General features: G+C 51.2%; 10 protein-coding genes across 10 annotated transcripts; 5 read left to right on the top strand and 5 right to left on the bottom strand.

Moving 5' to 3' along the window:
• Positions 1-2,475: 2,475 nt before the first annotated feature.
• M436DRAFT_39604 (mitochondrial distribution and morphology protein family 31/32) lies at positions 2,476-4,115 on the top strand (the record flags this gene model as incomplete). Its single annotated transcript, XM_013574576.1, has 2 exons — positions 2,476-3,933; positions 3,984-4,115. 2 exons carry the CDS (start codon positions 2,476-2,478, stop codon positions 4,113-4,115), a joined length of 1,590 nt encoding a protein of 529 aa, XP_013430030.1.
• A 620-nt stretch (positions 4,116-4,735) lies between these two features.
• On the top strand, positions 4,736-5,446 carry M436DRAFT_17024 (nucleotide-diphospho-sugar transferase; the record flags this gene model as incomplete). The annotated part of the gene is made up of 1 exon (XM_013574486.1): positions 4,736-5,446. A coding segment is annotated over one exon (711 nt), but the record flags the coding sequence as incomplete, so codon positions are not given.
• Positions 5,447-7,348: 1,902 nt separating this feature from the next.
• On the top strand, positions 7,349-8,611 carry M436DRAFT_39336 (concanavalin A-like lectin/glucanase; the record flags this gene model as incomplete). Its single annotated transcript, XM_013574533.1, has 2 exons — positions 7,349-8,158; positions 8,264-8,611. 2 exons carry the CDS (start codon positions 7,349-7,351, stop codon positions 8,609-8,611), a joined length of 1,158 nt encoding a protein of 385 aa, XP_013429987.1.
• A 577-nt stretch (positions 8,612-9,188) lies between these two features.
• On the top strand, positions 9,189-10,304 carry M436DRAFT_17334 (DUF803-domain-containing protein; the record flags this gene model as incomplete). Its single annotated transcript, XM_013574489.1, has 2 exons — positions 9,189-9,915; positions 9,970-10,304. Coding segments are annotated over 2 exons (1,062 nt in total), but the record flags the coding sequence as incomplete, so codon positions are not given.
• A 1,134-nt stretch (positions 10,305-11,438) lies between these two features.
• Positions 11,439-12,549, top strand: M436DRAFT_70487 (ribosomal protein L5; the record flags this gene model as incomplete). The annotated part of the gene is made up of 2 exons (XM_013574950.1): positions 11,439-12,358; positions 12,426-12,549. 2 exons carry the CDS (start codon positions 11,439-11,441, stop codon positions 12,547-12,549), a joined length of 1,044 nt encoding a protein of 347 aa, XP_013430404.1.
• Positions 12,550-12,819: 270 nt separating this feature from the next.
• On the bottom strand, positions 12,820-14,610 carry M436DRAFT_70486 (uncharacterized protein; the record flags this gene model as incomplete). Its single annotated transcript, XM_013574949.1, has 2 exons — positions 12,820-13,901; positions 13,974-14,610. 2 exons carry the CDS (start codon positions 14,608-14,610, stop codon positions 12,820-12,822), a joined length of 1,719 nt encoding a protein of 572 aa, XP_013430403.1.
• A 313-nt stretch (positions 14,611-14,923) lies between these two features.
• On the bottom strand, positions 14,924-16,655 carry M436DRAFT_70485 (WSC-domain-containing protein; the record flags this gene model as incomplete). The annotated part of the gene is made up of 3 exons (XM_013574948.1): positions 14,924-16,165; positions 16,214-16,486; positions 16,650-16,655. The coding sequence occupies 3 exons, from the start codon at positions 16,653-16,655 to the stop codon at positions 14,924-14,926; spliced, it is 1,521 nt and encodes a 506-aa protein (XP_013430402.1).
• Positions 16,656-17,278: 623 nt separating this feature from the next.
• M436DRAFT_40354 (alpha/beta-hydrolase) lies at positions 17,279-18,310 on the bottom strand (the record flags this gene model as incomplete). Its single annotated transcript, XM_013574710.1, has 1 exon — positions 17,279-18,310. One exon carries the CDS (start codon positions 18,308-18,310, stop codon positions 17,279-17,281), a length of 1,032 nt encoding a protein of 343 aa, XP_013430164.1.
• A 304-nt stretch (positions 18,311-18,614) lies between these two features.
• Positions 18,615-19,004, bottom strand: M436DRAFT_31369 (uncharacterized protein; the record flags this gene model as incomplete). Its single annotated transcript, XM_013574514.2, has 1 exon — positions 18,615-19,004. A coding segment is annotated over one exon (390 nt), but the record flags the coding sequence as incomplete, so codon positions are not given.
• A 307-nt stretch (positions 19,005-19,311) lies between these two features.
• Positions 19,312-20,586, bottom strand: M436DRAFT_40482 (uncharacterized protein; the record flags this gene model as incomplete). Its single annotated transcript, XM_013574729.1, has 2 exons — positions 19,312-20,453; positions 20,541-20,586. 2 exons carry the CDS (start codon positions 20,584-20,586, stop codon positions 19,312-19,314), a joined length of 1,188 nt encoding a protein of 395 aa, XP_013430183.1.
• Between the last annotated feature and the right edge of the window lie 361 nt (positions 20,587-20,947).

Genomic DNA, 20,947 nt, shown 5'->3' with positions numbered 1-20,947 from the left:
TCCTCGTCTGCAGGCCGTGCCAACACCACCCACGTCAACACTATCTCTGAGAGGCTGCTTCCTACGGGATTTCTTTACTGCTAGTTCGATCGGTGGTCCACCATATGATTGTGAGCGTTTGAAGGGTGTGCAAACAGAGAACAGGTCTGGATTGTGGTTTCAAACACGACAGATAATTTTCCAAGATGTTCGCAAAGGCTCGAATTGGAGCAGGAGGCGGTCATGAAAGAAAACCCATACAAAGTACCCCAAATCCAGGTACCAGATCGACGGGACACCTAACTCCAGGAAGAGCATTCACATGGTGATTGGAGATTAACACACAAGGCTCACAGGCAGGACCGAGTTCCAGAGTACCGACAGCCAATGACCCGGAGACACATTGGGGCGAAAGTCCGCGAGTGGCTGGTATAGGGCAAACGAGCCGAGTGTGAGAATCCTTTCGAACTTTATCAGATCTTGCAAACGCCAAAGCAGGGCAGACTTGAGTTGACTTTTCGCACGCGGAGTCTTGTCCAGGGATAAGTCTGTTCGGTTGCGGCCGAGATATCAGAACCCGCCGCTTGCCTGCACTCGCCTGCAGCTCTGAAGGTGCGAGCACTGTCTGAAACGTCGTTAGAATTTGGACCACTTCCTCGCTGAAACATCTACAACAATAAGGTATGTACACCGTTCGGCGGGTAGTGAGCTTACCCGCACTCGTGGATATGATGCCATTGGATCGTACAGAGGCGTCCGACGGAATACTGAGAAAGTGCAGCCGTATCTGGGCAGAGAAGAATACAGTTCGTCCTGCGACTCAGTTTGTGACGAACCTACGTAGCTGAACCGCTTGATATACGAACATAAGTTGAGTTGCGTACCACTTTTGTGGACATGCCCCAGCCGCGTTCGTCAAATCCTGGCCAAGTCAAACATGGTTTGGTTCCAGACTACTCGAGTACCAGCAATACGATCAATTGCGGATGCGTGGCCCAGCACGAGTGCTCACGTCTTTGTACAGCAGTCGATCAGGGATCATCAAACATAGGGCATGAGGCCTGGTAAGAGTGTTCCTGCATGATTTTCGAGCCTCGAAGACTGGAGTTTCTGAGGTTTATGCAAGCCAGATCATCATGCTCGACACGAAAAGCACGAGAATTCTAGATCTACAAGAAAGTGCTGTTGTCTAGACAAAGGATGTGCGAAAGGTCATTGACCTTCCCCCCATGAGCCCGAAGGCAGGAGAGAACGTCACCCATAACCCTATACTACTCTATTCTCCACTGAACAGACGGTTTTCGTTTTCATGGAGCCATCACGAAGAGGCGTCTCAAATCGAAAATGCTTTTAACGTCAGTGTTATGCGCTTTCCGCGCTTTGCGTTGTTCATGAAGGAGAAAAGAAGAGTCGAGAGACGCACAAGAGATTTAGGTGAGAAACTGAACATGGCCTGTGCTCATCAGCTTAGTAAGCCGCGCGCCGCTGCTCCGCTGATGGTAGCACCCTGCTCAAGCATATCCTGGACATGTACTGGCCATACATCAACACCAGGACACGAACTACAAGTATGGTACATAATCAGAGACCATGTACACTTACTAGCCCACTTTTGTCAGCTCTCCGAGGTGTTGACCGCGATTTGTGGTTGTATATCATGTTCTTGAATTTCCACAGCAACAACTACCGTCAAACGTCTGGATCTGTCAACCTCGACTGAGACATGCATTGGACACTGTATTCCTGCCGCTAATCGAGTTGACCACCACATACTGACCAAAGACCCAATTTGACTTTCAAATCCACTGTGATCGCATGTTCAAGAGAGCAATGGTTCGAGACAAGAAAGCGATATAGTAAAGGATATAGGAGCCGTGCACTTTCACATGCACGCGTGCCAAGGCAGAATTTCTATGACGATTTTTGACGAGCGGGATGGCAAGGCATGCCGTTGTTCTTGAGACCAAATCGAGGCACTTTCAACAATGCTGAGTCGGTAGCAGAGCGTAGACGATGGGTCACTATGTAGCTCGCAATGCCTTTGCCGCCATCTTTGCATCCCGGTCGACTGCCGTATCGACAGCGGCCCTCAGCTCTGGCCGGCTATGGCGCGTCGCTGGAGCCTCTGTCGCATCTGATGTGCACCCTCTGACGCGATGTTATAGCACTTCGCTCGAGAATAGACACCCGATCGGCCTTGGTCATACTATTCCTTCCATTCGACGTACAACAGCGCCGTGCAGTATCGTTCGAGAATGCGCGCAGTCGCTGAAACGACTCTCTCACACGTCACGTAACAATCACTTTCCCTCGATCCTACGGCATCGACACCTGCAAGATTCGTTCCATACACCGACCTACAGGTCCAAGAGCGACAATGCCCATCCTGATCCCAACAAGACCAAGGACAACCAAGACAAGGCACACGAGCAGCCTCCGCCTACGACACCCCAAGATGCCCGCCCTTCCAACCAAACACATCATCACTACCATCTTATGGACCGCCTACCGCACCTGCACCGCCCAACAAAAGACGAGCTGTTGGCTGCGGCCACAAGTTTCTGGCAGAGACTCGGCATCCGCTTCAAGTGGTTCTCCATCCGAAGTGCCCGTCCTTTCAACTCGGATGACATTAGCGCTTTCGTGTCGTGGATCCTGTTCGGCCACATTCTCTGGATCATACTCGGTACTACAACCTTTGTCTCGCTTGCCATCTTCTTCATGAACACTGTCTTTGCTCAAGAGACTCTTGCTGGCTGGGTTGGTAATTACTTGACTCAGTCGTCTGGAGTCAAGGTCGTCTTCGAGTCGGCTATTGTCCCACGCTGGAACGATGGTGTCATCTCCTTCAAGAACGTCTTCGTATCGAGGCGTCCGGGTCAGGGGAGTTCGAATGTCACAAAGGGCTCTTCTGCGAGTGCCGCCGCCGCTGCCGCAGCAGCCGCTTCTGCAGGCAAGCCCGAACGCAAGGAACAGAAAGACGAGGACACCAATTACACACAGTACGAGGTTTCAATAGACACAGTCAACGTCACTCTGTCCTTTACAAAATGGTTCAACGGTAAGGGCCTGCTGGAGGACGTCGAGATCAAGGGCGTACGAGGAGTAGTCGATCGTACTTCGATATTGCCGGGTGATCCAACCATCGATCCCAAATCGTATCGACACGAACACACAACCGGAGACTTCGAGATTGGCTCGTTCAAGGTCTCAGATGTCCTGCTCACTGTCTACCAGCCAAACGACTTCCGTCCGTTCTCAGTGTCCATCTTCTCGTGCGACCTTCCTCGCTTCCGCAAACAATGGCTGTTCTACGATCTGATGTCTGCCAACATGATCTCTGGCTCCTTTGACGATTCTTTATTTACTATTCATCCTCGACAAACGCACAGTCATACTGGGCTGAGCATCAACGAGGAAGACGGCGATCATTCTGCCTGGAAGAAGCACAGTCGCCTGCGCATCGACGGACTGAACATTGACCATCTGAACAGAGGTGTCGAAGGTCCCTTCTCTTGGATTCACGAGGGAAATGTCGATATTGTTGCCGACATCATGTTCCCAGCAGATCAAGATGGCTCAATCGCAAAGGTCATGTCTGACTTCTACGATCGTATGGAAGCAACCGTCGCTCATAATTATCTCCATACTACACATCAACACGATACTAGCGATCACCACGATGAGCAAGAAGTAGCAGACGAGAATGAGGAAGACAAACGATTCATCGTCATGGATCTTCGTGTTCACCTGAATGATGTTCGAGCTGCAGTCCCAATTTTCACCAGGGATCTGTCGTACGTCAACAACGCGCTCATCCGACCTATTGTCGCATACATCAACTCGAAGCGAACATTCATACCAATCAACTGCCGCGTGGTCAAGCGAGTTAGCGAATTCGATGGAAGCTGGACAGTGTTTGACAGCGGATTGCTGGACGATTTATCGAGAGAGGTTAGTGACTATTACAAACCATCTGCTCAACTACAGCTAACATGTTCCAGACGTACGAAGCCTTTGCCCGAGATATTGTCGATGACGGAGCCCGCACCCGAAGATTGAAGAAAGTTGGTCTCTGGACCATCCAACTAGCGGCACAAGCTCTCTTCATCGGACTCGCTGGTCAACTCGTCTAGTGTTCAACTCTCAACTACACTCCATGTAACAGCAGCATTGGGAAGCGAATTTTCTGGCGTTCAAAGGAACTAGGTTTTTGGGACGAAGCATCGGCTTCAAGTATACCTGCATGGGCGTTCAACAAAGTATTGTGACAAGCACTGTACAGTTTATTTATTCAATTCACGTATTACGATCTTTTCACATTGTCTAGTGTCTCCATTTCAGAACTCCGTTGCATGCGACAAATCCGAAAGGTGGTGAGCAGCTTGACTGAGACGCGAGATCAACCCTTGCTTCGAGAAGAAATGGCCAAGTCGCGAACTGGCGACCCCTCCCGGAAGTTGATATCGCTTTCTTTCTCACATCGTCAGTTATCGCTGTGTCAACTCGATAAAAGATTATTCAAGCAATGTCGAAGATCAGCACCTCATCGCCAAAGGTGCTGGGCTTCTTCGCCCTTCTCTTCCTCGCTTCATGTCTCCTAACCCTCTCCTTTCGCTCCAACCCATCGACATCCTACGGCCGCCAACGACCACACCCATCCCTACAAGACCGCAAGAAAAACGTACCCAATGTAGCTTTCGTAACCTTCCTCGGCGCCTTCACCGGCGGCATCGATCCCAACAAACCGGAAGACGACAACGATGACGGTTACTACGTTTCTACTCGCGTTCTGGGTTATCAGTTGATGCACTCTCCGACCGCGGGCACCAATGCCAGTATCCCATTCGTGGTTGTCGTCACGGACGAAACACACCCACGCAAACGCGCAAGACTGGAGAAAGATGGCGCTATAGTGATTGAAGTGTCACGTATATCACCCGGCTGGGCAGTCCCAGGGGATCCACGCTGGAAAGACATGATGACCAAACTGCGACTATTTGAGCTTGTCCAGTATTCAAAAATCTGCTACATTGATTCCGATCACTTGGTTACAGATCGCTTGGATGGGATTTTCTATGACGAGGCGACGATTACGCAACATACATTACAGGATACGGTCAACCAGCATGAAGATGAAGCTCAAATGCCTAGGACGTACATGATGGCTGCCCACACCGATTACTGGGGTTATAATCACCCTTACCCACCTCCTACCGAAGGAACCTACATGAACTTCGGCTTCGCAGTCTTTACACCTTCAGTGGAGTTGTTCAAGTACTATCTTTCCGTCTTAGCAGTACCCGGTCGTTTTGACATGGGCATGCAAGAGCAGAGTTTGATAAATTACGCGCACAGAAGAGAAGGAAATATGCCTTGGAAACCGCTGTGGCATGGGTGGAATGTCAATTGGCCGACGGAAAAGGATTGGAGGGCTGGTGCGAAGAGCTTTCATGCAAAGTATTGGGATACGGACCCCAGTCATGATAAAGTGCTCAAGGGAATTTGGAGGGAGCAGAGGACGGAGATGGAGGGGTTTTATCGTGGTAGAGATGGTGGGAAGTGAGGTTCAGAGGGTAACGACGGGTTGGTTCGTATGGTATCTCGTATGTCCTGTATGGGGGGATAAAGGGTTTCAAATCTAGTAGACAAAAACGGTGTTGAAATGCAAGAGTGTCTCTGATGCGATGTTCACAATGGAATGCCTGTATGTTTGTAGAACTCACACATCAGAGTACGGGTTGCAGCCTCTGGTTCGCAGGCAGAAAGTAGATCCGCTCTAAAGAGTACACTGTCTCATATCCTGCATGTGCATCTTGGAACGAACGAAACATGCAGATCACCGATCATGAACCAGTGGAGTCTGAAATCCTTCAGAGCCGAGGTGGAGATTGGCATACTTCCAAGACCAAGTATGCGAAGCGCCAAGGGGGTATGACAGAAGAAGGTCTTTGAAAGGATGAGTTTTGAGGGATTTCTTCTGCTTGAAAGCTCCTGAGCTCCAGAAGAAACCTCCTTGGTAAACCTACAGTTGTTATAGGGGCACCATACTTTCTTCGATGCTAAGACACGCGCGTCGTATGCGTATTGTGGCTATGCGCTTGGTAGGGTAGTATAACCTCTGGTCGTAGACATGCAGATGCAACCCTTCAAAGTGACACCGTATAGCGTATAGCGTATGGCCTTTTTGAGTCAGACTCAGATGAGTGTCATCTCAGACCGATCAACCATTGCTCAAAAGAGGTCGCTCATCTCAGCAAGCGTCGGCACTGTCTTGGGCTGAGGACCAGAAAATGAAGCCGAACATCTCGGCGCTAGGCGAGGGCGGTTGCTGGTCTTGGCCGCTTGCAAGAGCTGGATGAAGAGAATGGTACTTCGTATACAGGCGCAGTAGAAGGAGCGTTTTGCCACAACGACAGAGATCAAAAATAGCTGGACTGTTAAGGCAGAAGGAGACCAAGATAGGTGCTTTCGTAAAGAGTCGTAATGGCCGACAGACTCGCCAGCGGTGTGGTGCTGAAATTAGAAAAAGCTTGCCGTCTTGGCTCTGGATGCGAGCAACCGGACGGGTTCAGGGCGCATCACTAGGTCAACAGCAAGGAAGAGACAGAAAACTGCTGAAGGAAACGGGAATCTCGAGACATGAGCGAGGGAGACACGAGCAGAGGTAGAAACACTACTGGCAGTTCCAGGGCGTCGTCATGTCGATTGCGCGGTTGCCTCGTGGGCGCAACGACGAACATCGATTGTGGATGGCTGGGGCCGGTAGATTAAGGTTCAGTTTGCCGGGTGACGGCAGGGCTGGGGAGACCCTATCACCGCTCGCAGCTACCAACCACCTCTTTTACTCTGCAAGCTGTACCTTTGAGACTCGAGGCGCTCTGCTGCAGATCCCTGATTCTGAGTTATTATAGAGTCTTCTTACATCTCGGTCTCAGGCAGAATAAGACAGGCGACTGTATTCGAGGCAGCGGCTGTGTCATCTGCATATCTCCAGATCTTCTTCGGTGACGACCAACCTGCCAGCCAGTGAACGGACGAAACGGTGGCAGCAGGTGGCGCAGGCACGCTAGTGAGTATCAGAATCTGTGCTTCGCTATAATACGAATAGTCCACCTTGTCAATGGCCCATTGGCGCTGGGCCGGAGGTCGAGTACATAATAGAACGCCGTTCCCCCTTGTTACAGCATTCCTCACACCACATATCGATTCTGTTTTTCTGTGCATAATTTCGACCTACATTCCTCTTATCCACAAACAATCACATTCATATCCTTTGACCTCATAAGGCCAAGATCCAACACAAGTCCTCCCTCTCCTTATCATCGAGAGACGTTTCATCGACACCACCGACGACAACAACAACAAGATGCACTTCGCCAGAAACTCTGCCCTGGCTGGGCTGGCTGTCATCCCCCTTGCCTTTGCTCAGACTTACACCACCTGCAACCCTATGGAGAAGACATGCCCTAACGATGTTGGACTCGACTCTGCTAGCTTTGCCTGCGACTTCACCAAGGGCAAGTCGGCTCTTGCTAGTTGGAGTGCTGCGACCGGAACTTCTCTTACCTACGATGGCTCAAAGGGTGCACAGTTCGTCATCAATGGCAAGAACCAGGCACCAACCATCTCGTCTGACTTCTACATCTTCTTCGGACGTGTCGACGTTACGATGCAAGCAGCTCCTGGTGTTGGCATTGTGAGCAGTATGGTTCTCCAATCCGAGGATCTGGACGAGATTGACTGGGAATGGCTCGGCGGCGATACTACCCAGGCCCAAACTAACTACTTCGGCAAGGGTAACACCACTTCATACGATCGCGGTACTTACCAGAGTGTGTCATCACCTCAGACAACCATGCACACTTACACCTTTGACTGGACCAAGGACAAGGTTGACTGGCTCATTGACGGCGTGATTGTTCGCACTCTCAAGTACGCTGATGCCGTTGGCGGTGAGAACTTCCCTCAGACCCCTATGCGCCTCAAGTTGGGCAACTGGATTGCTGGCGATCCGGCCACCAACGCCAAGGGTACGATCGAGTGGGCTGGTGGTGAGACGGACTTCTCCCAGGCTCCTTTCACCATGTACGTCAAGTCTGTCAGCGTCACCAACTACAACCCGGCCGGAGCATACCAGTGGACGGACAAGACTGGCAGCTACGAGAGCATCAAGCTGGTCGACGGATCTTCTTCTGGTTCCTCTGGATCCGCATCTTCGGCATCTTCGGCATCTGGCAGCAGCGGTTCAGCTTCCAAGAGTGCCACACAGACTGCCCTCAAGTCTACTGCCGTGGTCTCCAACAGCCTCAACACCGTCGCTCCTACCTCGGCCATCAGCGTTAAGAAGGCTCAGGCTCAGGGCAGCGATGCTGTTGTTGCCACCTCCAACTTCACTTTGTCTGCCTCGTCGACACTGAGCTCTGTCATTAGCAGTGCCAGCGCCAAAGTCACCTCATCTACCGCAGCTGCATCATCATCCGCCGCATCTAAGAGTTCATCTTCCAGTTCTTCTGCTTCGGCCACCTCGAGCCAGCCCGCACAGCAGAGCACCAACGCCGGTGTCTTGAACACTGTCGCTACTGGCCTTTTCTCCGCCGTCGGAGCCGCCATGGCCTTCTTGATCCTCTAAGATATCGAGAGCCTTTTCTGTTTTCCATATTGCATAGCGACGCACTTTTTGTCATCTTCTTTCTGGCAGGTCCAGGTATACCCACTTTTTACTAATCAGGGTGGCTTTTTTGTGAAAGATTCGGAAGGGATGTATCAACAGGAAAATTGGGCACCAAAGTTGGTAGATAGACATGATTGAATAAGGAGACTCATATCTCTGTGTTTTCCAATAATACTTGATGATCCTCATAGCAGTGACTGAGTAATGCGTGAATAGGAGGCAGGCGGAGATTTGGGCGACACGAGCGGAAGATCGGCAAATGATTCGCCGGCGGAATTGAGTTTGTGCCTTCTCATCATCGTGCATGCATGTGAAGATGGCCCCGTCGTCGATATTCTCGTCGCCGTCCTTGGTTGCGTGCTCCTTGACCTGATAGAGCTGCTTTTTTGCATACTGCCATGGCTAGAGACGAGCGATAAACATACAACGAAAACCCAGGACTCTTTTCTAGCGGTCCCCGCACGCTCCGAACACAGACGCCGTCATGCTGCTCGACTTTCTGCATATGGGAAATCCACTGGACAAGGTCAACGGCGGTTGGTCTTCGATTATAGGCATCACGACCGCAATCATTGGCAATGTCCTCATCTCGTTCGCCTTGAACACGCAGCGATATGCCCATATCCGTCTCAATCGCCAATACCATCAAGACGAGGAAGAGAGGAAAAGCGACAAACGCAACCGGAGTCGTGTTTCTCAACAGGAGCGCATAGCTGAGGAAAGAGCAGCCCAGAATCTCAATGGCAATGGTGTTGAGCCAAACGAGTCTGATCCGCTGCTTCCTTCGTCTGCCTCGACCTCCTCCGAGTCGACTATCCGTCCGAACAAAAAGTCGCCAGCCACAGGACCAAAGTCGTACCTGAAGTCTCCTATCTGGTGGTTGGGCATTGCCCTCATGACTGTCGGCGAGGCAGGAAACTTCCTCGCATATGGCTTTGCGCCCGCTTCTATTGTGTCTCCTCTTGGTGTCGTTGCGTTGGTGTCAAACTGCTTGATCGCGCCTCTGTTGCTGCACGAGCAGTTCAGGATAAGAGATGGATTCGGTGTTATAGTTGCAGTTGGCGGCTGCGTTACAGTCGTGCTCAGCGCCAGCGACAACAACCCGAAGTTGGGGCCTGACAAGATCTGGGAACTCATCTCGACCTGGGAGTTTGAGACATACTTTGGTATCACTGTCTTTTTGATGCTAGTTCTGATGTCGCTGAGCTCCAAGTATGGGCACAAGTCTGTTTTGATTGATCTCGGTCTTGTTGGCTTGTTTGGTGAGTGCATACTGCTCTTCCTCAAATGACAATACGTCTAATGCTCGTCTACAGGTGGTTACACAGCTCTCTCGACTAAAGGTGTGGCATCCTTGCTCTCCAACACCATCTGGCACGTCGTTACTTTCCCCATCACATACCTCCTGGTCGCAGTTCTGGTGTCAACGGCCATCTTGCAGATCAAGTATCTCAACCGCGCTCTCCAGCACTTTGACTCGACTCAAGTCATTCCGGTCCAGTTTGTCATCTTCACGCTTTCGGTCATTGTTGGCAGTGCAATTCTCTACCGCGATTTTGAACGAACGACAACAGACGATGCCATCAAGTTCTTCGCGGGATGTGCCTTGACCTTCTCAGGAGTCTGGCTGATCACGTCAGGACGTGGAAAGAGCAGGCAGCAAGATGAGGAAGAGGGTTCCGAGGACGGCGAAGCAATCGATCTGATAGACGAAGAACACCAACAACCCGAGATTCGCGAACGATCAGACAGTGATGCGCGTCGTGGTTCTCTGCGACCATCTTCAGCACGACCGAAATCGTCTCGCTCTGAGGCTCCCTCCTTTGTCATCACCTCGGATGACAGTCCTACGCAACCCTTCAGCTTCGAACCTTCTTCACCGTTGAACGAGAATCCATGGACATTACTAGCACCCGCAAACATCTCGTCCATCCACCCACGCTCAGATGCCAGCGTAGCCGCTGAGCAACGACGACAGAATCCCCCACCCATGCACGCCACAACGTCGGCTCCTGTCGTTCCGACGATATCGTCTCAGAAGTTGAGTCCGCGACGACCGACAACACCCAATCGAGGTATTAGTAGCCCCTCGATTGACAGTCCGAACACATTGTCGCCATCACAACAACGTTATCGTCAAATCGAGCCCAGCGAAACAACACCAGGCCGTCTAAATACGTTGACACAAATTCTGCCTGGGCCTCTCACGAATCCGCTTTCTTCTTCGTTATCAGCTATCGTAGCGGATAGTCTGCTTCGAGGCATCGTGGACACGCCGTCTACTGGGGGTCGGCGTAGGGCGTCTGGCAGAGGGTCGCGCACAGAAGCCATGGAAGCATTGAGTGAAGGCACTAGTGCACCGTTGCAAAGACCGGGGTCTTCGAGGAAGAGAGACAGGAGTTTGAGTGCTACGCTAAGTGATATGTTCCATGGAGGTCGCAGGGGGTCGAGGAGTGAGACGTTGGAAGAGGTACCCGACGAAGAGGAAGCTGTGGTGTAATAATGCAGCATGAAAAAAGTTGGAAGAGGCGCTGTTTAGAACGAGGCTTGTGACCTGCACATGTGGTTGTTTCTGTCGTTCACTGGATACGTTTTGACGAAAGCATGGCGTTCTTTTGGTGTAGATAATCTGTCTGTTTTGTACATATTCAAAAGGCGACCCTGCCTGTATTTCTGATCCCCTCGGCTGGCCCGTGCTCATCGACTTTTCGACCTTGAACCTTGCCGTCGCGCAAGTGCAGCACACAAAAACACCCAAGTGCTTTCCAGCACCGCTCAACCAGCCATGTCGCTCACACACTCGCTAGAGCGCCTCTGGAGGCCCCTAGCCACACGAGCTGCATACACCCCAATCACTTCACAACTCCGCCACGCCTCGACAGACATCGCCGACACCATCACCGAACTCGAAGGCGGCTCCTCTCTGCGCAATCTCGATGCCGACATCGACGGCCACGCAACAACCTACGACCCCGTCGGCCGCGCCAGCAAGAGAAACAGACAATTGCCCGCCAGCAGATACAAGTTCCGTCCTCCCAAGTACTACCGCGGTCCCCTGCACCCCCACCAACCGCCTCCAAACTCGGATCCTGCTTCTCGCGTCTTTGTTCCTGGACCCTTTTCTGTGCCGCGCTTGGAACAGACTTATCAGAGTACCTTTGAGTCCGATCTCATGACACTGGCATACGCGCATCACCCCCCAGGCTACAAAGCACCCGCAAAGTCACCACGTCTGAGACCCTGGGAAGGCGCGTCACCCTACTACAAGAACCGTCCGCTGAGAGGGCCCAGAGGTTCCGATGTGCTGCGTCTGCTGCGCAAACCAATCACCTTCCGCAACGTCCCCAAACTCGAGAAAATCACTCTGCACACCATGGTCAAGGGTGCTTTGGACGACTCTGCACATTTGCATGTGGCGGGTATGGTCATGCAGGCAATTTCAAACATCCGTGTCACCACGCACAAGACTCGCAAAAACGTTGCTGGCTTTGGATTGAGAGCAGGACAGTATGTGTCGGTTACTGCAGAGCTCAGGGGAGAAGACATGCAGCATTTCCTCGCCAAAGTGATTGATATCGTCATGCCAAAGATCAAGGAGTGGAAGGGTGTCAAGGGAAGTTCGGGAGACTCGAGTGGAAACTTGACGTTTGGCTTCAGCGCAGAGGAGACGGCGTTGTTCCCCGAGGTTGAAATCAACTATGACATGTAAGTCTTCTGCGCTCTCTGTGATGGCATGAGGAGATGACAAGGGACTGACCCTGAGATAAAAAAGGTACCCTCCCAAGATGATTCCTGGCTTCCACGTTACTGTCCACACTACCGCCACAAACGACCGAGACGCTAGATTGCTGCTCAGCACACTCGGTGTTCCCTTCTACGGAAAGCAGATCAACTAGAGGGAAGATCACGTCGACTTGGTCCTGTACAACTACGCGGCGTTCAACTGGGGTTGGGATGTTCATAAAAGAGGAAGATGTAGCAAAGACCACCATGTATAAAATCGTCACTGCAACCAGCCCTACAATCCATAGAAGAGACAGTTGCGGAGAAAGCGAGATGATAAAAATGACAATCTCAGCCACAAGGATCGATTCATGGACTGCATAACAATATCTCCTTCATACCAGCAAGGTAACCAGTTGGCGACCCCTCCAATATCCAAACTCTTAGGTTACAAACACAGGCAGCATACTTCTCGCATACTCGATCGGCAAAGGCATCCCTGGCTGAACTATGTGAAGCCTCTGCCAACACATCGCCCGCAGCATCATAGCCAACCAAGCATCTTCGACTTCCACCTCGCTGGGTCTCTTGATCCACTCTGTCTTCCCACCCAGTTCCTCACCCGCAGTCGAAGAAAAAGCTTGCAAGATCTCGCCTGTAACGTCGTCCCATTCCAGTCTCAAAGCACGCGCCATTTCCGGAAGAGCAGCAAACATACGCTTCATCTTGTCGGCGTCTGTAGCCGAAGCTTCGATGCGCGTCGAGTATGTCAAATGCTGTGTGACGAGGACATGGTATCTGCCAGCGCGGATGACCGGGTTCGCCTGTAGCATCGACTCGCACTCGCTCAAGACGTCGTAGATTGCTCTTGCGTCGTACGACTCTGTCGTCACCAACTCGCTCTTGAATGTCAGCTTGGGTATCTCCCAACTGAAGTTCCTGTCTCGCTGAGCTGCCGGATGATGAAAGCGAGCTTCCAAACTCAGGTAGAGTACAAGTAGTCTGTGAGAGTCTGAGATCATGCTTCCTCTTCGTCCTGTAAGTGCAGTGAGCTCATCTCGAAAGGGTTTGAAGACTGTGTGTGTCATGCCGCGTGCTGATGTATTTGGCCAGGGGATGATAGGCCGAGTATCAGAAGAGATGCCCAAGAAAGGGGTAAGGAACGGGACCATGTCGTTGGCACACTCCATCCAATCTTTGTCTCCTGAATCACTTCGAGCACGAAGCGCAGCAATCATGCTGTCGGCTGCTGATGAGTCGGCGAAGAGGGCAGGCAGTGTGGACGAGACGTCAGCCAGGGTGCCAATGTGCAGTATCAGATGGGGCAGCGCTCGATGAGTGTTGAACATGTCGCAATGTGCAATCCGTCCGAATAGTAATTCATCAGCTTGGCTCAAGGGCGAGGTGCTGAAAAGATATTTCTGTCCGAGAGCGTCCGCGTCCAGGTCGGGATCTCTCAGGTAGTGAATGATGACTCCCATGCCTCGGATTACGGTGGACGTGATGACCTGATGGTTGCCTTCAGCTTGCAAAGTACCAATGTTGGGCTCAAACTGCTTCTAGCTTAGTCCCAGTCGACGAGTAGTAGCTGCTAGACCTGCAAGAGTTGTGATAGCCAGTGGTCTCAGGACGTCGTCGGGCACAAAATCCCAACTACGATATGCTTCTTCCACATGTGCACATCGGATCCAATCGCAGTAGGCCATCCGACCTGCATCGCGAAGAGCGACGGGAGCAATACGTTGTCTGACGGACTGATCGTGTAGGCCCAAATTGTGCATCAGATGAACCCATCCCGCCAGTTCAGCATTCCAATCTCTTTGCTTGTCTGGTGGATTGGGATTGAAAGTGGTGAGTTCCGGCTGGTCGCAGAACGGTCGGATAGTGCGAGAACCGTCTTCGCCCTTGACGACCAGGCTGTATTCGACAAAGGGGACGCAGTAGAGAACTTCGAATCGAAACTCTCTCCATCGCCATCGCAATCGTGTCTTGCGACCCCAAGGACCCATGACGCCGGGGCCGCAACGTCTGTAGCCGTCTGCTGTACCAATGTACTGTTGCAAAGTTTGGAAGATTGTTGCCAGCAAGGCGAGGATTCCAATGAGGAGTGCGACTTTGGTCGATATGTCTGCGCCTTTGCTACCGGAACCTTGAATAGCTCCAGGAGAGCCAACGCTGCCATCGCCTCCATGGCGGCTTTGGAGAAAAAATGCTGGAAGAATAAAAGGAGCCATGGCGAATGCTGAGATGGCTGTGGTGCGCTGACGACAGATGAAGCACAAGTTTGATTGTCGATCAGCGTTGTACGATAGAGGGAAGGGACTCCTTTCACGCGTGAGGAAGTATCGAACACGTATTTCAACCTTTGCAGCAACACAGCTCTCGGAGGGCAGTTACAACTCGATGGCAACTTCCTCTATCCACACTCGTCATCCGAGTTCGTTTGTCAGGATCACGAATGTTCTGTCTGCACATATCATCGAGATTCATGTTCTTGTAAAGTAAGAGATTCATTACATTTGTAACTCTAGTGTGGAACATTGACAATTAAACAAAAGCGGGATATCCAGCAGAGAAGATAGAAAGGCGGGAGATACCACCACAGATCTGAGCGGTGTTTCCAGGGCATGGAGACTTGCACTGCATATCAACAGTGAGGATAGCAGATGCAGAGCTCATCTCATTGCCGCACCAACACTTGGTTGCATCCGACATGCCAGCAACTTTGTAACCTGCATTCACACAGCCAGATGTGCATGTCTCGATTGTGTTGCTTGCATCATCGTACAACAAGGTCGAGAGTGCATTTGCTGTTGTCGGGGCTTGGTTGGTCCAGCAGCCCTGGTAGGTCAGACCGCCAGCATAAGTGTTGTAATTGCTTGTTGCAGGAGTGCTGACAAGGCTAGGATCCGGGAACGGATCGTCACCCTGCTGCTTGCGAGGGTAACCAAAGTCGTACGCGCGACTCTTGTCGCCGTAGAAGTTATCGGTGAAGAGACGGGCAAGTCCTGCTGCAGAGTGGAACATCTGTCCGTTATCGTGGGGAGCATCGACCAAATCGACAGTGTCACAGTTGATACTGGAAGGGTCAAGGCAGCTAGGTTGGAACCACTTCATGAAGAAGAAGAAACGTTCGTTTCTGTCCTGGCCAGTGGTTTCGGGCGCGCAGCTTGAAGCATGATTACCAAAGTCTTGGAGAGCGCGAGCCCAAGCAATTTGCTTGCTATCAAAGTTTGCTTTGATAGCATCGAGACCTTGGGCGACCAGATTGGCACCGTAAGTCATGCCGTACTCGACGTATTGAGCGAAACCTTCACGGTAATCGTTGTAAGTGGGACAGTCCGGAATGTTCAGAGGGCGGTAATCGCTGAGCCATGCCCAAGAATCTCCGTTGGCAATCCACAGAACAACAGGCGACTCAGTCTCGAGTTGGTCACCAACTGCAGCGTAACGCTGTAGCATTTGGCCACCCAACGAGTGTCCAGCAAGCACAATCTGCTTCATGTTGGGGAAGAGAGTCTTGTCGTCAAAGTAACGGACCAATTCGTCAAGGATGTAGTAACTGGATGTGTTCCGGCTGTTGTGGGGGTATTGGTTGTTTGCGCCAGCAGACCATTGTGAACCAGACCAGACCAATGCGTTGGTTGTAGAGCCTTGGCCTGCCTTCTGGCCATCCGTCCAAGGGTAGCCGTAGTTCTTGTCGTTGCCATTGGGGAAGTATGGGGCCATGACAGCGACACTATCACGGTTGACATTGGTGTCTTGAACCATTGCAAGAGCATTGAGCATCTATCAATCTTGTCAGTCTGAGGTATCAATGATGTCCGAGTCACTTACATCGTTCTCATAGTTCCAAGGATCTCTCAAAAGACCATGAAGAACAATAACAGCTCTTTGGATGTTGCTTTCCACGATACGATTTCCATCGGTACCGTGAGAGTAGTAGTTGATCAAAGTCAGCGCGTCGTTTTTGCCACTAGGGTCGTCAATCTTGAAGAATGCGACCTCAGCATTGTTGATAGTTGGAAGATTTGCGCTGATGATATCTCCAGCATATTGTTGAGCGAGTACGGAAGTGCTGCCGCACAGCACAAGGAAAGAGGTCAAAAACTGCATTACTGCAAAAACGATTGGACGTGCTTATAGAAAGCACAACGTAGGGAAAGAGACAGACAAACAGATGAGACAATTCGAAAGACGCAATCGAAAGGGCACCGCTGCCTTATAAGAGAGCAGGAGATATGCTGGGATCATTAGGGCATTCTTACTGTACGACCATGTTTGCTGCATTTTCCGGGTTGCAATAATTTCGGGTCGGGATACAAGTGCATGGATGATCGAAAAGATCTTCATGCGTCAACACTTTCTGGGTTGTCACACGGCGGGATTGATTGTCTACAGGACCTGTTCCTGCAAACCCGCAGTGTCCGCGTGTCTTGCAAGGATCGCGCTTCGGAGCCAGGCTGGTTTTGAAGATTGCTACAGCCTCTAGGTGACCAAACGCTAGGGGATGACGATGATCTTATATCCTTGTGGAACCTCGATTCAGCTTTGTTGGCAACAGCACACGACGATCGGTATCTCACTGATGGCAACGCCATACTCTCACTGATAAGCAACATGACTTGGCTCGGTTCCCAACATTTCCAAGAAGTAAAGCAGATCTCTTCTCTGCATCCTGACTCTGACCCTGACTCGATTGACGATCGGGTGTTCACGCTCAGATGTTCGCTCTTCCTTGTTGTCGCTCGTTCAACTGTTGTCCCCACTTTAGTTTCGCGAACAGTCTTGAATCATAGATGCGTCTTGATATTGCAAAGCTTCTACGTTGATCAGAAATCAAGATTTCATTTCTGTATAGACAACGACAGAAGCTCTTGCTTTATAGACCCACTCCGTTTTTCATCCACGTACCTTGGCTTCGAGCCATTCTGCCATCGCTTGGTTGACTTCCTCGTGCTTCTCGACAGGCACAAAGTGACCTGCAGCAATGCTCACATATGTCAAGTCCTCGCAGAGCTCCTTCATCGGGTTTGCTAGAGTGGAGTTGACAGTCTCGCAAACTGTGTCGTATGTGGCCTCGATGAACAAGACCGGGAATTTGAGGCGAGCATCATTCTTTGTGTTTTTGAGATTGTAGGCACGGTTGGCCTTGTGGTTGATGTACCAGGCATCACCAGGCCAGAAACCTGTCTTCTCCATTGCGGCTACGAGCTCCTCGAACGTCTCCTTGTCGATGCAAGCGTACTCGTCAGGGATTGCGCTCGCGGGTATGGGCCTCTCAATACCACCCATCCAGCCTCCGTCCTCGACTGCCCTTGACATGGGTGCGGGCTTTCCAACGGCTGCAGGGTTACCCTTCGTGAAGGCAGCTCTCAAGAAACCACGAGGGTCTTTGTCGAACCACTCAGTAGCCTTCTCGAAGTTCTGCTCGTAGTAGGCTTGATAACTCCATTGACCGTATTTGTATTGATCTTCGGGGTAAACATTACGATCGACATGTTTGAGGGCCTCTTCCAGGCCAAGTTCGAGAACACCGTATGGAACGGTCATTCCACAAGCTCCCTTAAAGACCTCAGGGTGAGTTCTTGCCAGAGTCCAGAGAGTACCGCATCCCCAGTCGTGAGCTACCCAAATGGCTTGGTTGTGTCCGAGGTGCTTCAAGAGAGCCAACATGGCTTTGGTGATTTCTTCTTGGGCATAGTCGGTAGCGACTTTGCGGGCGGTTGATCCACCGTAACCGGGCATATCAGGAGCAACAACTTTGAAACCTCTCTTTGAGAACTCGGTGAGCTGGTCGTGCCACGTCTTGCCAATACCAGGCCAACCGTGCATAAAAATCATAAGATCTCCATTGTCGGGGCCGGCGGAGAGGTAGTGCAGCGTTTTGCTGCCGTCTTCGTAGACCAAATCGTGTTCAGAAAATGAAGGCATATTGTTCAATGGTATGATGTATACGTATTGAGAAAACAAAGAGGTCGATGTGTGCTTATATGTCTCGTGAAGCTGCAATGTCCAAGCTCATGCCATGTCCGCATCCTTTTGGTCGCAGGAAGCGACGAAGCCGAGGCACCAGTAAGCATCAACCCACCAAGACATAAGACAATATAATATCCTCTTCCTTCAATTACCATAGGCTCGTATAAAAGTGCCAAGAATATCTCGGTGATCTGTATGGCTGCCTAAGTGTCAGCAAATTACCAATCGCGCATGGAAACGCATGCGATACACAGACCGGTCAATCGAAGTAGCCCAGCAAGAGCATACCCATACCGACTCCGATAGGGAGGAACCCCCAATGTTTCCATTGACCTCCACCAGTACATTTCTTCTGCACGAATCCATCGCCAAGTGCGACAAGGATGTCGCTCATGAGAACCCAGCCGAGCGTCCTACTGTCAGCAAGAGCTCTGACAGTGAGGATCATCAATCCAAGTGCAATGTTTCTCAAGCCATAAAGTTGCATCAAGGATTCAACAAGGACTTGATCTTGGCCAGGTGTCGAGGCAGGTTTGAAACCCCAGACCTCTTGAAGCATCACTCGAGGCTGGAAGATGGCGGTGAGTCCAAGCGTGAGCTGGAAGACGCCGGCGGCAGCTCCAAGGTTGAGCGCGAAAGGAGAGGTTGAGGATAGTCCTAAAAACGACATGACTTGACGATAAAACGATGAAGAGCAGTAAGGTACAGAGACCGAGGATCAAGGATTCGCGCCAGTAATATCCACGCGGCATGGTTGACCGGTCATAAACGCAAGGAATCCTTCCAGTCAGCCGCCTTCGCGAGTTGATCAGCAGACAAATATGACCATGATCTTCACACATCCATCCTTTTATATGTTCAACAGCTTGTATTACTATATCTTATGCGACATACAAAAAAACCCAATGTCAGAAATGGCTGACACTTAGACCCTACCAGCGAACAACATCACAAACTTATTCCCAAGGATGTCTCACATCGTCTTCCAGCGGCAACACACCCTTTCTATGCATCCAAGTAGCCACGGCATCAGCATCGGCCCAGACTCTCAGAATGTTTCTGCCTACAACCTTACCAGCATCCGACTCGCTGATACCCTGCTTCAACATCTCGGTCACGAGATTGGGGAATTTAGACACGTCCTCGAAGCCCTTTGGTGTACTCTCAATGCCATCGAAATCGGTACCGATACCTACGTGGTCGTAGCCGATCAAGTCTCCAATGTGCTTGATGTGCTTTACCACTTGCTGCAGAGTTGAGGTCTCGGGCACGAACTCAGGCAGGCCCGAGGAGCTGTTCGAAGCACGACAGCTGATGAAGTCTGGGTTCGCATTGACCATTACAATACCACGTGCGGCCTTGACGTGTGGGAGTATATGGTCAGGGACGTTGCGAGGATGAGGGCAGATGGAATAGGCGCTCGAGTGACTGAAGATGGGCGGTGCAATGCTGCCCTGCCAGCCATCTTTACCCCGACCCAAGACATGAAGCATGGTATCCTGGCTCACGTGGCTGAGGTCAACCAGCATGCCTAGTCTGTTCATCTCGTTGATCAGTTTTTTGCCAGCAGGCGAAACACCGCCCCACAAGGGAGGTGCGACGACGGTTTGATTGTCAGAGTTAGTGATGAGAGCTGCATCAGCATAAGCATTGTGACAGTTCCAAGTCAGGGTCGCGTAGCGGACTCCAAGTTTGTGGTAGAGACGAAGAGTCGAAACAGAATTGCCAATCTGATGCAGACCTTCAATACCCAGAGGCGAGATCAATTGATGCGAAGCAAACGCACGCAGAGCAGAGGCAGAATCTTTGGCGGGAGTGAAGTAGCGTGGATACATTTCCGTGAGACGGTTGTAGAGATCGATTTGCTCGAGTGTCGTCTTGACATAAGGAGCATAGGCAGCATCCGAGAAGTCTGAGCCGTTGGTCGGGCAGGGCACAAAGGCACTCCAGAATGCACCTCCGAGTTTGCCTTTGTTCATACGAGGGATGTCGACTTGGCCCTGCAGACCGCCGTCCTCCATCTTGTCGGTGAACCTGGCATCATATATATGGTTGCCGTACAAGACTCTCATCAAGATCAACAAGTCATTGTGACCATCTTAGAACAAATCAGCACATGAGACCGAAGCTTGCGATGAGACTGGACCGAGAAGGATCAGACAATCGGAAGAAAGAAGATACACACCAATCAAAGGATTCCTGATCAAAACTCTCTCAGCTGGCGAGTACATAACATAATCAAGAGGCCAGTAACCAGTCCATGAATAACAGGCAGCAAATGAGGCAGCGAATGTAAATGCGAGTACACGAATGGCTGTCAGAATACGGCGCGACTTGGGCACCGTAGCCTGTCGAGGCATTTCACCAAGCAAAGGTTCCTTCTCCATCTTGATGGTATAGACAATGGGTTGATTGCGACGAGCAACAGATGGCAAGCGCGATAGATAGCAATTGGTAAGCGCGCCATGGGTCACCGCCCGCCTAGACAGGAAAGTGGCAGAAAGTAACGTCATGCAGGCGGGATTAATTCGGCAGGCGCGTTTCATAGGAGCTACGATAATCTTGGGAGAGCCCCTCGGAGGCAAGTTCCTG

This window comes from Aureobasidium namibiae (assembly GCF_000721765.1).
Source record: "Aureobasidium namibiae CBS 147.97 unplaced genomic scaffold scaffold_3, whole genome shotgun sequence".
Lineage (NCBI taxonomy): Eukaryota > Fungi > Ascomycota > Dothideomycetes > Dothideales > Saccotheciaceae > Aureobasidium > Aureobasidium namibiae.
The sequence above is the reverse complement of the archived record's forward strand: the minus strand, read 5'-3'. Positions and strand labels throughout refer to the sequence as shown.